This window comes from Dendrobium catenatum, unplaced genomic scaffold (assembly GCF_001605985.2).
Source record: "Dendrobium catenatum unplaced genomic scaffold, ASM160598v2 original_scaffold_254917, whole genome shotgun sequence".
In the NCBI taxonomy this organism is placed as follows: domain Eukaryota; kingdom Viridiplantae; phylum Streptophyta; class Magnoliopsida; order Asparagales; family Orchidaceae; genus Dendrobium; species Dendrobium catenatum.
The window spans coordinates 1,050,534-1,066,297 of NW_021573316.1; the positions used below are offsets into that span (position 1 = coordinate 1,050,534).

Sequence of the window (15,764 nt, forward strand, 5' to 3'; positions counted from 1 at the left end):
AGCGAATTGAATAAACCGACCCTGAAGCGAGGAACGGTTCGACAGAGAAGAGTGAGGGATATTTGGCATATTCAACCTGCGCGAAGGTGGAGAACATCGCCAGCGTTTTTTGTGTCTGAGATGCCGGCGACCGAAGCGACGTAACCATGGCGGAAAATTGCTTGGAGATATTGAGTCGCTAAATGCGTAATTGTCGTGTGAGAGGTGGGGGAGGGAGCATTTTGATGTTAGTGATGAGAAATTTCAGGGAGGCCGAATGACTGTGGATCGGGGTTGGGATTTCCGGTGATGGCGGTGAGGAGGGAGTAGAGAGGAGGCTGAATCTTGATCCCCCATTAAGTGGCTCTTGATTACCATGAGACAATCAAGATTGCCGAGAGGAGAAGGACACAGGCAGGGAAGAAGAGGAAAAAGGAAAATTGTATTCAAAAGTAAAAGTTGTAATAGGGGCCTTAAATAAGAGAAAACAAGTAAAGACAAGTAATTATAAATGTTGGTACAGGATAAAATAAGATTATGCTAAGCTGCAATTGTTGGAAGAAGTGTGCAAAAGAGGAGAAAAATGATTATCTTCTAGTGAATGAAGAAGCGTAAGAAAAAGAGAAAAAAATGGAGTTAGATTGGATATTGAATTAAGCAAATAAAATGGATTTTTTTCGGTGAGAGAGGTGTTGTAAGCCTTCGTTTGAGACGGATTTTTTCATTTCTTAAGCAAGTTATATAATACAAAAAAAAATAAAAATTTTTATTAAAAAACCCACTTAAAAAACAGTAAAAAGGGACGGTGCATGCGCAGTGAATAAAATAAACTCGACACCCAAACGTGCACCCAACTAAAATTTACGGCGTCAATTCTTCTCCTCTCGCCTCCGCAGTTCTTCACCTATTTCTACGGGAGACAAAAAGGCTTCACAGTCAGGAAAAGCACAGAAAGAGACGGTGAAAAAAATAAAAAAAAGCAGCTCGGAATCGCAAACGACAGTATGTGATTTTGAAACCCTAGCGAACTTCTTTCTTCTTCGAATCTCCGCTGTTCGATCTCGAGGGTGGTCGGGATGCCTCAAGGTGGAGGCATCACTGCGGTGATAGCCGGCTGAGGAGTGGCGGCTGAGGAGGCAGCTCTGGACGAAGATGGCACTGTTCAGGAGGTTGTTCTACAGGAACGCCGCCGGATCGGTTGCTGGAGATCTCCGAGAGGGTAGTATGGTAATTCGTCTGCTATTGTGTTGATTTTGTCCACGTTTGCTGGTGCTTTTCATGTATTTTTTGTAGTGATTTCGTTTTTATTTATTTATTTTTTTGGATTGGATCTGCTTGTGAGGAAGTGCGGTCTCGATGAGCGTAGATCTTGGATTGTAAATGATGCTGGGATCGGTATTTCGATGTTTGTAATTTTAGAGTATTTTTTGGGATATTATTGATTTGTTGAATTTGCCGTTTTGTTTTGCTCTCTCATGTCTTTTATTTAAAATAACAGGATTCTTTTGTTTTTTCTTTGATTGGCTCTACACGTGTCAAATTCCAAATCATCTAGTTAAAGATGATGCGAAGCCCAAAAATTTCCCAAAAAAAAAAAAAAAGATGATGCGAAAGCTTTGTTTTTCCTCTTTCAATTGGATGTCCATTGTGTTGGCTAATGCTCTATAATCGTTGACGTTGCTTGTTTTTAATTTTTGAGTTTGGGAAGTTGAAAAATCTTCATTCATTTTTCTCCTTTGACGCCGTCTTTGTGGCCATTGGTCGGCTTAGAGAGTTTTATTGAAGTTATTGTTTTGAAAATTAAAAAAAAAAAAACCTTAATTCTTTGTTGCTAAGACATCTATTCATTTGCATGGTTTGGACTGTTGCTTCTCCTCCGAAACTCTTAGAGATAAAGAGTACAAGGATTACCTGGAGTTATAGTTTCCCAGCTTCAAGATTACTTTCCTTGATGCCTCATTCATTGGTATGCAACTTTAGGAAGGGATAAGAAGGTCATATCTCTGATATTTTGTCGGAGTATGATATGACAGTTATGGACTACCTCGGCAATACGAAGGTTGTCCCTTACTTCCATTGGAGATGATCCATCATTTCTTGAGGTCTAGTGAGAGCTGGTTGTCTCTTTGAAGGCAACATAATTTTTACTGATGCATTGTGAGAGGGGAGGTTGGCCTGTTCTTGCTTTATGCTCGCAGGCCTTCTTCTCTACAGGAAGCAGTACAATGGGGAGCAGAAGACCCTTAAAATGGTCTATAAGCAAGCCCCCAAGAATTGTTTCAATCTCTTTTGCTCGTTGAATCCGCAACCTCTCACCTGAGATACTTGCAGTACATAACCAGACAAGGCAGTGGGTCAGATTGGCCTCCTAAGGGATAAACCCTTAATGTTGGAATGCATCATTCTTAGGGTTGTTCCACAAGTTGATACTATGGAGGTTGCAGACCGTTGTTCGAATTTATGCCAAGACCCTCTGAATCTACGAACAGGAGCTCAAAGATACTTTTTCAACTCCAAGGACCAGGAATAAGTGTTAGGCATTATAGACAGTTCTGTTTTTATTTTGGTGATTTAAGGGCTGTTTGATTGTGTATTTAGAATTCAATATATTTAAAGTGAGTGTAAATTAACTCAATAAATTTGAAATACTCAAAAGATTGTTTGGTTGCTTGTAAAATAAATTCATAATAAATTTTGTTATATTTGGTTTGATGCAAAATGGAATTCTAAATGCCTAAATGCAAAGAGCCAGGGCACGACGATGTTGTCTTTCTCGACGAGGTCGACGATGCCTATTGTGGTTGACACAACATGGGTGGTTTGGATGAGCGATGAGCTAATATGGAGTGCTATCACACTATCGTCGGCATTATCATTGGATGCCGCGATTGGAGTTGGTATGAGTGCTACACGGCACACGAGCATTGCATTTTTGAGGGAACACTTGAGAACAGGCTAGGATGAGCAGTTTGTGGGAAGGAGCACTTAAACAACTTGGAATTTGCCTGGTGTGAAGTGAATTCCAAATTCTTTAAAATAAAATGAAAGGGTGCATTTTGAAAATTTCAAAAATTTGCCTTGAGTTTTTTTTTACTCCACCAAACAGAATAAAATATAAAACTCAACATTTTGAATGCAATACAGTCCTAATCAAACAGCCCCTTAAGCAATGCAATTTTCTTTCTGCTGTTATTGATTGTCTATAACAATTACAGGAGGAGAATGCAGACCCAAAAATAAGTGCTAGATGTCGTGTTCAAGGAGATGTTGTCCTTGAGTGTATCCATGTGGATGAGGATTTGGAGCGAGAGGTGATTGATGTTCAGAGTCATGTTTAACACTGCGTTTATTGAGTCTGATGTATACTATTTGCGAACAATGAGGAAATTGATGTTGTCTGGAATGTGAAGGATCAGTTTCCCAGAGATTTCAAAGTAGAGTACGTTTTCATTATTGGACTGTATCTTCTATTATGATGAAATTTGAACGCACATTCATGCCCGTAACAGGTACTCTTTTCAGACTTTAATGTGGCTAAATCTGAAATGAACTTAGAAGCAGCAACTGGAGGTGATGATGATGATGATGGTGACTTCGAAGGTGCTTCCACAGAGGAGTTTTTTGAGGCAGAAGAGATTTCAGCACCTCAGAAATTGCATGCAGATACTCAGATACTTCGTTACAAAAAGTGCAGTGGATGACAATGTTCCAATTCAGAAATTCATTGTTGTAGCTGTAAAGATGTGAAAAAATTAGAAAATGGCATTACACAGCAGAGTTCCTACGGTTCATCAATGGAGGAGACACAGATGAAATTGATAGAACTGATGCACTGGTTGAACTTACAAAAATAGAAGTGAAGGACACATGTGCAAACCACTGATTCTGGACCTAATGTTACTGAAAAACTTATTATGCTGGATGATGTGTTTCCACTTGAGGAGAAGAGAATGTTAGAAAGCAGTAGTTTGTTGGGGAAAACAGAGGCTCTTTCTTCAACGGTTGAAGAAGAATCTTCTGGAGCACAATCTTTCGATGATTCTGAGCCAAAACATTTTATTCATCAGTAATAAGCAATTTCTTCCAGAAGACAAGAACTATAGATGGCGAAAGTGGCAAGTTGGAGAACCTCGCACTGTCAAATGGAAGAAACAACAAAATAGAATATAGTGTTTCTGAAGAGGGTATGGATGGCTCTACTGCCTAAAAAACATTTTTTTGATCAGTAGTGCTATGAATAGCCTTGTTACACAGGGAAGTATCTTTTTTTGGATGGCAGGGATCACGACTTAACTAGTCTAAGTGTGGTTGATCATAAAGTTAGAAGAACTACATACACATGATTCCCAGCATGATTTGAAAATTAAGTAGAGGCATATTCATAGCTGGTTGGAAACATCATCTGCTACCGAGCGGAGGAGAAATTGGACCAAACTTTTACTATTTGTGATAAAGCAACTATTAGTGAAAATTGATAGCATTAGATGAGGCGAATGAGGGGAAAGGGAGAAGTTAGCAGAAATCAACAATTTCATGCAGAAAAGTAGGGGTCTAGATCCCTTACTCATTGGAAGAAGAAAGGGTACAGGAGACCCAAGTCCATCTTGAATGTTTAGTCAAAGGAGCTTTTTTCCCAGAATGATGGTGAGGATGTTACAGATGACATGCTCGATACCCACGTTTCAGATTCTGAAGATAAGGGTGCATTGGAAGTAACTGTCTCGAAAAGTGATCTCGATATGATTTCTATATCTAGGAAATCTATGTAAGTGATGTTAATCAAAAGTTTGGGTTGAGTGACGCTGCAAGCAAAAGAATTTGTGCTGCAGAAACTGTTGATTTTGAAAGAGAAAGTAATGTAGCGTTTGTGAAGCAAGGGTTGAGGCAAAGTTTACAAATAAGAAGACGGGAAGTATTACTCAGAGGCAGAATAATGAGAAGGTTTTGCCTCCCATGAAAAAATCCCAAACAAATAGCCGGCTCCTTCTAATCCTGTCGCAGCTAAACAAAAGATAGCCATCAAGAAGCGACAAACTTACATGCAAAAGCAGCCAAAACTAAAATTGTTGCTCGGTGGATATCACCCCAAAAGGCTTCTGATTTGACAATCATCATATAGGCCTTCTCACCCTCCATCTAGATACAACAGTGCACCACCTGCTTTAGCCATGCCCTCGGTTCAGACAAATGATGAAAGTATTAATGTTTAGATCGTTTAGTAGACTGTAATTCTTTGGATGGGTATGTTTCTTCAGTGGGCAGTGTGCCATCACTTTCTCCTCCATTAATAGAGCCTTCGAAACATGCCCTTGATCATTTATCAATTTCATGCCAGCATACAGCTGCCCATTCTCCTGCATTGCAATCTCCACCATCTCAACAGCCTCCCAGAGTGCCATTAGTCGAAACTCACAGCTTGGGCACTAAATTAAAAAATTCTTCAACCCAAACTCTCTCTCCCCTCGATCTCCATCACCTCCACCTCCACTACCACCTCTTTCTTTGCCTCCAACTTCCAATCCACCTCCTCCTCCAACTCCACCTCCTCCTCCACCATTGCCATTGGATCATCCATCAAAGGCCCATTTTCATCTCCTGATTCATGTATTTGGTTGATGTTACATAGCCATAGGCCTTCCTTCCTATGCAACTACTCAACTTGTGTTTCCTGCAGCAAAAAAAGGCAGGGCCGCCGCCTCCTCCTCCTCCTCCTCCTCCCCCCCTTCCACCAACCTGCATTCTCAGAAGATCCATCCAAGATGAATCTCCTTCGCCCCCTCCACCACCCACTGTCTCAGGATCATCCATCAAAATCTCATGCCCTCCTCCACCTCCACCTCCACCTCACCTCCCAACAATCCAAAGTGTATTCATGAATGCTTCCATCTTGCAGCCGCCACCTACACCATCCCCATCAAAACACCAAGCAATCCAAACAAAGGCTCCAGTCCCCCCCTCACCACCTCCACCTCCACCACCTCCACCTTCCACAAGAAGTTCATTGGGTGCATTTTATTCTCCTCCACCCCCTGCCCCACCCTCACCTGTGCCTATTACCCAGAGAAATTCGCTAAGTGCTTCTCCTCCCCCACCCCCACCACCTCCCCCATCACATGGTGGGTCATCTAATGGTATCCCTCTTCCTTCCCAAACTCATTCCAAGGCTACCTCTGGTGGATTAGGTTCTGCCATACCAGCCCCCCCTCCACCTCCACTTAAGCCAAATGTTGTTGGATCAGCTCATGGCCTTCCTCCTTTAAAGGCTTCTATGAAGGGCTTTTTAGGAGTACAATCTCCACCGTCGCCACCACCTCCTCCTCCTCTTATGCTAGGAGGAGCTCCCTCTCCACCCCCACTCCCTGGGGTACGTGTAGGAGCTTCACCAGCCCCCTCTCCACCTCCACCCCCACCTCCACCTCCTCCCAGTGGATGCAACATTGCTCCTCCTATCTCATTAGGTCGGGGAGCTCCAATGCCACCTCCTCCACCCCCTTTAGGTCGGGGAGCTCCAATGCCATCTCCTCCACCACCTAGGGGATGTAGCAGTTCCCCACCTCCCCCTCCACCTGGAGGGCGTGGTGCTCCACCAACCCCACCTAGAGCTCCTGGAGTACCCCCCCCACCTCCTATTAATACTCCTTATCCTCCAAGTGGTTCAAGAGGTCAACCCCCAACTTCCTTGGTTGGAGGTAGAGGCCGTGGGCTTGCACGTGCCACGGGATCCAGTGCATCTTCACTAGCCCCTCGTAGATCATCATTGAAACCATTGCATTGGGTGAAAGTAACAAGAGCCGTTCAAGGAAGCTTATGGGCGGATATACAAAAGTCTGATGATGCCCTAAGGTATGATTGGGTTAATTGCCCTTATTTCCCTTGTTGATAGTCAACATTGCACATACTTACTATATACTTTCTAAAATTATACTTATCTCTCCTATAATTAGATATTATAGTACATGTTAATCTCAATTTGTTTTTTGAAATTACACTTGACTTCCTTGCTGTTAGATTTTACATTACGTGTTTATCCAATTATTTAATTGAGAACTTAAAAAAGGAAAAAAGTTATTTTAGAAAACATAGGAATGTGCAATATTGGCTATTTGAGAGGAAGGTAAGTGCAATCAACTAAATGTTTTATTTATGCATGGCTAAATATGATCCTCTGTTTTCTACCCGAACCTTTATTTCTTATATGTTCTGATTTTAACATGTAGCCAGTAGGTAGATGCATTTCAATTTGTACTGATTGTGGTTCTGTAGGTAGTGTTTTATATCTTCTTAAATGACTAAGAAGCTTGATTGCAGCATATATCTTTTGTTTACCTAGAGGAATTGCTTGCAGTGTTTCGGAATTCGACGAGTTGGAACTGGAAAGTCTCTTCTCTGCTGTCATCCCAAAGTCTGATAGCTCAAAATCTGAAGGGCGGAGGAAATCTCTTGGGTCAAAATCTGATAAAGTCCACCTGGTAACTAAAGGATGCTAATATTTGTACTCTACAGCTATTCTGAAAATGATTACTAGGCATTTTTTTTTATGCGTGCCTTTAGGTTCACGTTGGCTTTCTTGCTTGCATGATAATTGCGCATTTTTACATATTAGACATGCTTGTTTTAATCGCTAGAATCTCTTCCCATTCTCCTTTCTATGTTTTGTAATAATAAACTTCTAACTGCACCCTCTCTCTTCTTTCCCCACTCCAACAATGAAAAAAAGGTCCTCATTTATCATAGTTCTATAGAAGTGGAGCCTTGTCATTAATAAATTTTTTTGACAGGGAATGTACAATCCAAACGATCATCTTTGAAGATGGACATCTATGATGTTCATGCACAAATACGATGGCATAGATACAACACAATACAGACACGAGACATGTCAATTATTGAAAATATATGACACAAATATGGGTTTGACATGGTATAATAATTTTATATTTCAAAAATAGTATATAAACATTGAATAAATATAATACTAAAAATGATTTAGAAATAATAAGTCATTTAATTAGAATTTGTGTTTAAAATAATTAAGATTAGGATGTCGACAGTCGGGAGTCGATGTTATGTATCAGGCATCGAGAGAGGAAACAACAATGATGTCGAGAGTCGAGCATCAATGTTATGCAGTAAGTATCAGGCTTTGATGTGAAGAGGGCGTCTGTCGTTGATGTTGAGGGAGTGTTGGTCGTCGATGTTAAGGCAACGTCGGATAAAGATGAGCTGTGAAGTGTGGGTGTATAAATTGCTAGCGCCGAGCATCAACGTCAAAACAATATCAGACTTTGATGTTGAGATGATTTTGAAATATTGATGTTGTAATGACGTTAGACTTCGATGTTGAGATGATATCGATGATTGTTGTGAAATCAAAGTCGCGACCTGCCAAAGAGAAATAAAAATAAGAATATTTGATGAATATGGTATTGAGTGCGGGCGATTGATTTGATGTTGTGGGTACGAAATAATAAATTTAGTTTTTATATTTTAAATTTAGGAAATTATATTTTTTAAAAATTAATAAAATATTTAAGGGTGGAATGTTTTATTTACCTAGTGCATGAAACTCTCACCAGGTTTGGGGGTGGTATTGTATACAATCTTACCCAGCTGAAAGATTATTTCTGTCACTCGAAAGTTGAATCCATGGCCTCTAGATTTTAGTGGAGCAACTTAATCACTGTTCTACGTCAGCCATCTAATAGTAAAATCATCTTGTTTTCTTAAGGGTGGAATGAGGGCCAGTAACCAGATTACGTAGCTTTAGATCCAATGCTGAATCGAGGGATTGTTGAATAGAAAGCTAGGCCCAGAAAAGCTTCAGTTGTGTTTTGGAATAAATTCCAAAACTGCTTTCTGTTTCAAAATGTGGTTATGATGTGAATCGTATAGGAGTTACATGCGAAATTAAAAGAACAATTGAATAAAATTTTGCTGAAGAAAATCTCTTGCTTAGATATAAAAGAGAACTTAAAATTTAAAGAAGTCAACTTGCTTAGGCCAAAGAAGTGCTTCGATGCAAACCGTACAATTCAATCAAAAATCTAAATAAATAGCAACTATTACATGTTCATAACAAAATCCACCTTTTAACAATGAGTGGTTCACCTCGAGTACCACCTCACTCATGCACTCTTTGGGTTTAGCGGTGGAAGGCGAGTACAATTAAGAAGGATAATTACCACTAAGAAAATGGCGCCGAAGGACTTGGTTGATGAAAAGGTAGCCACGGACGAAGGAGTGGTTCTCCCAACAAGAAGCTAAGTTGTATTGGGTTTTTGGAGGTCGATCGTCTCCGCTAAGCAGTAAAGGATGCGCTTGACGTATCTCTCCACGGTCTCGTCGTATTCCCAGTCGGGATCGTAGAAGGGAGAAAGGAGGATGTTGATCTCCCCACGATTGTTGTACGCGAAGCCGTGATCAACTTCCGGATCGGCCATATACCAACGCGAGATAGGGAGGAGAGGTTGTCTTCTTCTTTTGGGTTCAAGTGTCATGAGGGAACTAGAGTTTCACAAGAGAGTAGGGGCACAAGAAGGGGGCGGCGGCTAGGGTTGGGGAGAGAGGGGGCGGGTGGCTTGAGAGAGAGATGAAAAGGATTGATGAATAGGGAAAGCAAAAATAATAAACCTGAAATTAATTTCAGGTTTCAAAGTTGGTGGAGGGAATCAAATTTCAAATTTCAAATAGAATTTAGGGGAATTAATGAGCATTGAATGGGAGCCCATCAAGATAGGGCCAACGACATTGAGAGAGAGGGAGGGGATTGGGGGAGGATTTAGGGAGTTTCCAAAGAATAAATGTGAATTAGGAAAGCTACTAACAAATCCAATCTATTTTGAATTTAGATTGGATTCATGAATAATACTTTCCTAAATAGGAATTTCAAAAATGGAAAGAATTTTGAATTTCAAATTGAATTAAATCCTTTCTATTTTCTTGTTGGGTGAATATGGAAAGTCATTAGGGCGTTGAGATCACCATAATGAGGGGAAATTATGGGGTGGCCGGCGGCATGGCTAGTGGGGATTGAAGTGGCGCCGGGTTGGGTGGGGGTGAGGGAGCTATATGTCGGGTTGGCTTGGTAGGGGAAGGCGTGGGGTGATTTTGGTTGAGAGATGGCCGGCGGTGGGGCTAAGGAGGTTGGCAGGTAGACGTGGAAAAGAACAAGAGGTGGACAAGAAGATGAAAAAAGATAAAATAACAATAAAGCCACGAGTCGCGAACTCTTCCAACGACTGTTAGGTAATGCACTCGCTCACCTTGAACTCAATCACCCTTCTCTAGCTCTCATGCAAGAAGAAGAAGAAGAAGAAGAAACCAAATTTCATTAAGCATTCATTAAAAAAAAGATACAACATATGAGACCACTATATATAGGTCTTTACTCATGAAAAGAACAAGTACAAGATTGTCTTTTTGGCTACAATGACAAAACAACTCCCCAAAGGGTAAAAACGGAAAACGATAAATAACATATCATGAAAAACTAAATCAAAAGTAGAGGCGTTGAATCGTGGCCGTAGATCTGCGATTACTTCGTTGATACACATGTCGGTAGCGTCTGTCGATGTCCTCATCGGGTTACAATGCTAAAGTCTGTTGTTTTCAAATATAACAGCTTAGCTTGCATTGAAGCCATGTCATATTGATATCTAGCACTTGATTTTTTTTTTCCATTCTAATCAATATTGTTATCTTCTATCTCTGATATTGTAACAACCAAACTCTTAACTATCGAGGTATTGTCCGCTTTGGTCTAATGGCCGTACCGTTTTGATATCTAGCACTTGGTTTCTGTACCGTTTTATCTCGTTTGTGTAACTTCTCAAGAGTTCACCCATCCTAAGATTGCTCATGTACGAGCATGTTTAACCTCAGATCTTCTTAAATGAAATTCTAACAATTATATCAAAAGACGCCTCGATGTTTAAGAGTTTAGTTTCTTTTTACTTAAGGGGTTTCATAATCTGTCTCACTTAAGTAACTGACGTCTTCATCAATATCCTTATCCTAGAATCATTCACCAGACATATATGTTTCTAAAGGAAGCCCTTATAAGTTTAAGTGGCAGCTCTTGTCATATAGCACTTTGTACCATATAGGGTTTAAGAGGTGGCCCCCATGACTTAGCACTTTGTCATGTATGCTACTTAGTTATCATCGTTAGACTGGTGTTTTGCTCTGATTCCATTTTGTAACAACCTAAACTCTTAACTATCGAGGTATTGTCCTCTTTGGTCTAATGACCTCTCATTTTTGCCCCGTTGGTGTAACCTCTCAATAGATTACTCATCTCAAGATTGCTTTTGCACAAGCATGCTTACCTTGGAGTTTTTTTAAAGAAATTCTAACCATTATACTAAAAGGCGCTTTGATATTTAAGATTTTATCTTTTTTTTTACTTGTGGGATTTCACAAATATCTATCTAATATATATCAATTCATTTCTTATGTCTAGTGTGTTTTGACTTCCTATCATTACAACAATGCATGTTTAGTGTGTTTTGCTTAGGTTGAGTGCGCTCTAGCCGGTGGCTAGGGATTTGGGAGAGCCTGATCTTCTCTCCAATTGAATATCCAACCGTACCTTGTGTTTTTTCTTCTTAGTTCTTTCAATAAAAAAATAGTTTTGTCTTTTCTTCTTCCTAAGTTTCTTGTAATGTTTTCTGGTTTTGCTGAAATTGCATTCAATTCTTATCAAATTGGTATTAGAGCATAGATACTTGTACCTATGATAAAAGAAAGGTAGAAGTGTTGGAAGGAGAGATTAGACAATTGATATCTAAAATTTCAGATTTTCAAAGTTAAATTTCAACAATCCATGGAAAGATCGATTGAAAGTTTGCCATTATGGAGGAGATGATGATGAAGATGCTTGAGGTCTAAACCAAAACAGTGTCGTCGAAGGAGGCAACCGCTGGGGCCAAGGGAGTGGAGAAAACCCTAATTTGATAAGGAGAGGGGAAGATCCGAAGGTGAAAATATTGGGGGAAGAAGAAAAGATGCGACCTTTGGAGCCATTTCTAAGGTGGGGAAAGTGTGAATGAGTGAGATTTTTGGTGGAGCTACAGAGTTTGGAAGGAGGAAAAGATGGGGAGAAGATAAAAGCACCAGACATGGTTTAGCCACCCTTACAGTAGTATCGAGGGGTGTTCCAGCTAGTTCAGGGGTTGCCTCCTTTGCGGGAACATGTATATGCTATTTTCTTGAAGGAAGGAGTCTCACCTATCAGTGTTCATCTGTATCGTCATCCCCAAATTTATAATGAAGAGATTGAGAGATTGATCAAGGAGATGCTCGAGGCAGGGATTGTTTGACCCAGTGTCAATCCATTTTCTTGTCAACCCCAACTCCAGAACGAAGAGATTGAGAATTGATCAGGGCGATGCTCGAGGCAGGGATTGTTTGACCAAGTGCCACTCCATTTTTTCTAGTCCACAGTTATTAATCCAGTGCATCAACAATAGCTTACTTCGTTCTACCTCGAGGGCAAGGTGGCTCTTTGTGAGGGGAGTATTGAGGGACTGGCAGTTGAGCCAGTGGGCCCCACTAGGGTGGGCGATGGGCAAGAAGAGAGACAAGAAATTGTTTAGGAAAGTTTTAATTACAATTGGAAGGAAATTAATTAAGGAAAGAAATCTAATTTGAATTCAAATATGAGAGGAAATTATGTAGGGAAATGGGGTTGATTTGGGAATTAGGGGAGCCTATTTAAGGCTGATGATGGGATGATTTCAGGTTATGCTTGATTTTGCTAGAATTAGTTTTGCTTAGGTTGAGTGGGCTCTAGCCGATGGCTAGGGATTTGGTAGAGCCGGATTGTCCTCTCCAATTGAAGATCCAATGTATCTTAGGTTTTATCTTCTTAGTTCTTTCACTAAAAAAGAGTTCTTGTGCGGTTCTTAGGTTTTTCTGTAATTGTATCCATTTCCTATCATAATAATGGGATAAAGTTTGTGGTTTAATGCATAATGATTCAACTTTCTGTTCAATATGTTTAGTTTTTTACTCTTGATTTACTTATAAAGTTTAAAAATAATTCAACCCAGCAAGTATTTTAAATGTTTTAAGTCGTAACTTCATAATTTTCTAGCTACTGCATTGTTCTAAACATGGTATTTAACTTCCATCCCCACCTTCCTTGTTTTTAATTTTTTAAACTTATGCATGTATTTGTGTTTCCTAGTTTTGAGATTTGGAAGTATTCGTTACAGGACTTTTTTTTTTTTTGGAGTTCTTTTGCGAACTGGTCCTAAAAGGTCATCTTCAATGCTCCACTTTGGGCAAACTTTCGGTTTCATTTACGATGAATTCAATGAAGTACTTTTAATTATGTTATTCAGTTCTTACCTTGATGGAGATACATTCATAAAGAACATAGAGATATTGAAAAGTAATTAGTGATTCCATTTGCATTTAAATCTTATAAGTATTATCTCACTTCTTAATCGATCTATTAAATCTTTGTATTTCTATTATATTTCTCTGACCTCATAAATATTGATTTATTTTGTAGATTGAACTAAGACGGGCAAACAATACTGAGATCATGCTGACAAAGGTTAAGATACCGCTTCCTGATCTGATGGTATGCATTTTTCTTTTATTTGTACCATTATGGAAGTAATGTTTTCACCATAAAGATATGACCAAAAAGTGATTTTGGTTGCTCGACACTTAAATGAAAAAAAAATGCTTCTCTAAATGTCACTCAGCTAATAATATGGAAATCATAATCAATAGTTATGATTTTGCAAGAAACGCATATAATAGATGGAAATTACTTACTGAAACATAAATGTTATGGGACAGGGCATGCAAATTAACTAACAATGAGTTACAATTAATAATGCAAAGTTCTAGGTCTCTATTTTTTTATCCTTAGTTCTGTACTTACGATATTTGAGGCAATGCTTGATATGCAATATGATGATTATGTGTGCTATGTTGATAGAACGAAGTCTTTGGCAACTTGTTATGATGACTAAGAATTGTGTCAGGTGTACATATAAATTTAAGCCTAGAGATTTGTAAATATTCGCTATTTGTGACTTGTGATTTGAAATCTATCAATGAATATGATAATAATAGGAAGTCCAAGTTCATGGGATTTACTTCATGCTTTTAACGCTACTCATTCATTAAGATATTGGATGACTTCATCAGGTAAGTACTGTTCATCTATCAGTGGGTCATAGCTCTCTATAGGAATTAGTCTCACACAATTATGATTATGTAAGCTGACTTCTATGTTAAGTCGATCAGTAGCTTAACTAGTATACATGTATTTAGAGAGATTTTTTCCAATTTGCTCTACTTTATTGACGTCAAGATTTTCTCTACTTGAAATGCAAGACTATAAGGAAAGCGAACAAAGTGCTGTCTTTAAGAACCAACCTCGCTATCAATATCCCGAGGTACCAAGCTGTTGAGTTCATTGGATGAATTCTCTAAGTTTGTTAGATACATAAAAAGATCTCGCTGGATTATCTTTTTCAACGATATTTAATCTACAAATAAGAGAAAAGAGAACTCATAAGTTTAATTTCTTGACATTCACAGATTTAAAGTACAATTCACAAGATTTTGAGAATTCTTCATGGGTGTAATATTTTCAGATCTTCCCTACTCCAAGTTATCAGGATGTCCTTCATCAAATTAGTTTTGGTTGGACATGCGTTGGGTTGGCTTATTCTTAGATGCTGTAGGGTCCCTCCTAGGTTGGTTTTAGTATCCCAAAAGCTGATTGCAAGAAAATTTATAGGATAAGAGTTTGGTTTTGCTGGCTTGCATGTGCAGGCTTTTGGGGTTTAAGGGATTAGTTTGGTTTGCTATGCAGGGATTATCATTGACTCTCGTGGATTATGGGCAAGAGGAAATACCAATGTTTAAAATTGCACAATTGGGTATTGACGCATTTTTCTTTTGTGAGGCGAGCGTAAATCTCAAAATCTAAAAATTGCTTAAAGTGAAAATAAAGATTAAAAGTAAATTTTTTAACATAATAACTAAGTAATATATTAAATGGTGACATAGTAACTTTTATTGAATTATGAAATAATAATTTGACATAAATATAAAAAAAAATTACACAAGATGTAAAGTGGAAACTGATAAATTGCGTTAAATAGAATTGAAATCCAAACATCATAATAACAAAATAACATAAAATATAGTATGTAAAAGTAAAAGGAGAAGGAGGTGTTGCGGTGATGGCCATCCCCAGGTGATTGCCGGCGGCAGCAGCGGCTGGCTTGGGTGTAGGGAACTCAAGGCTGGACGTTGAGGATGGGGGATCTACAACATGGGTGCGATGGGTCCGTGTGAAGGTGTAGGTGTTTAAATTACGTTAATTTTTTTTTTTTTTTTATATATTTATAATTAAAAGAAGGACATACATGATATATACATCTCATGCTTGTGAGGCAAGGCGCACCTCAGCCAGATTGAGGCATGCCTCAAAGTAAAAATATGAGGTGTGCATCTTAATGCGTTTTGCAATAGAACTGCGGCGAGGTGTGCCTCACATTGTGAAATTTTAAACAAGGGGAAATACATAAATTTATAAAAATCTGAGCAAGTCAGCAGGGTATTCATGGAAAGATTTGAAAATTTTGGCATCTCGATCTTCGATAATTTGATTTAGATTAATCATAATATAAAGAAGGAAGCAGTGCGTATGCAATTTGAAGCACTCCACATACAAAGCTTGGATCAACGGATTAAGAAAGAAATCAAAAGTGGCCTTGTCACACAGTTTATTCATCAGATCAATAATCTGA

General features: G+C 39.0%; 1 protein-coding gene across 1 annotated transcript in view; it reads left to right on the top strand.

Moving 5' to 3' along the window:
* Positions 1-5,608: 5,608 nt before the first annotated feature.
* LOC110103568 (formin-like protein 17) overlaps positions 5,609-15,764 on the top strand; it is a 29,477-nt gene continuing 19,321 nt past the window's right edge. Inside the window, exons 1-3 of the mRNA XM_028692674.1 lie at positions 5,609-6,822; positions 7,325-7,448; positions 13,499-13,570. Of these exons, the coding sequence (XP_028548507.1) occupies positions 5,624-6,822; positions 7,325-7,448; positions 13,499-13,570 (1,395 nt within the window). The 5' untranslated portion in view covers positions 5,609-5,623. The remainder of the gene's footprint in view (positions 6,823-7,324; positions 7,449-13,498; positions 13,571-15,764) is intronic.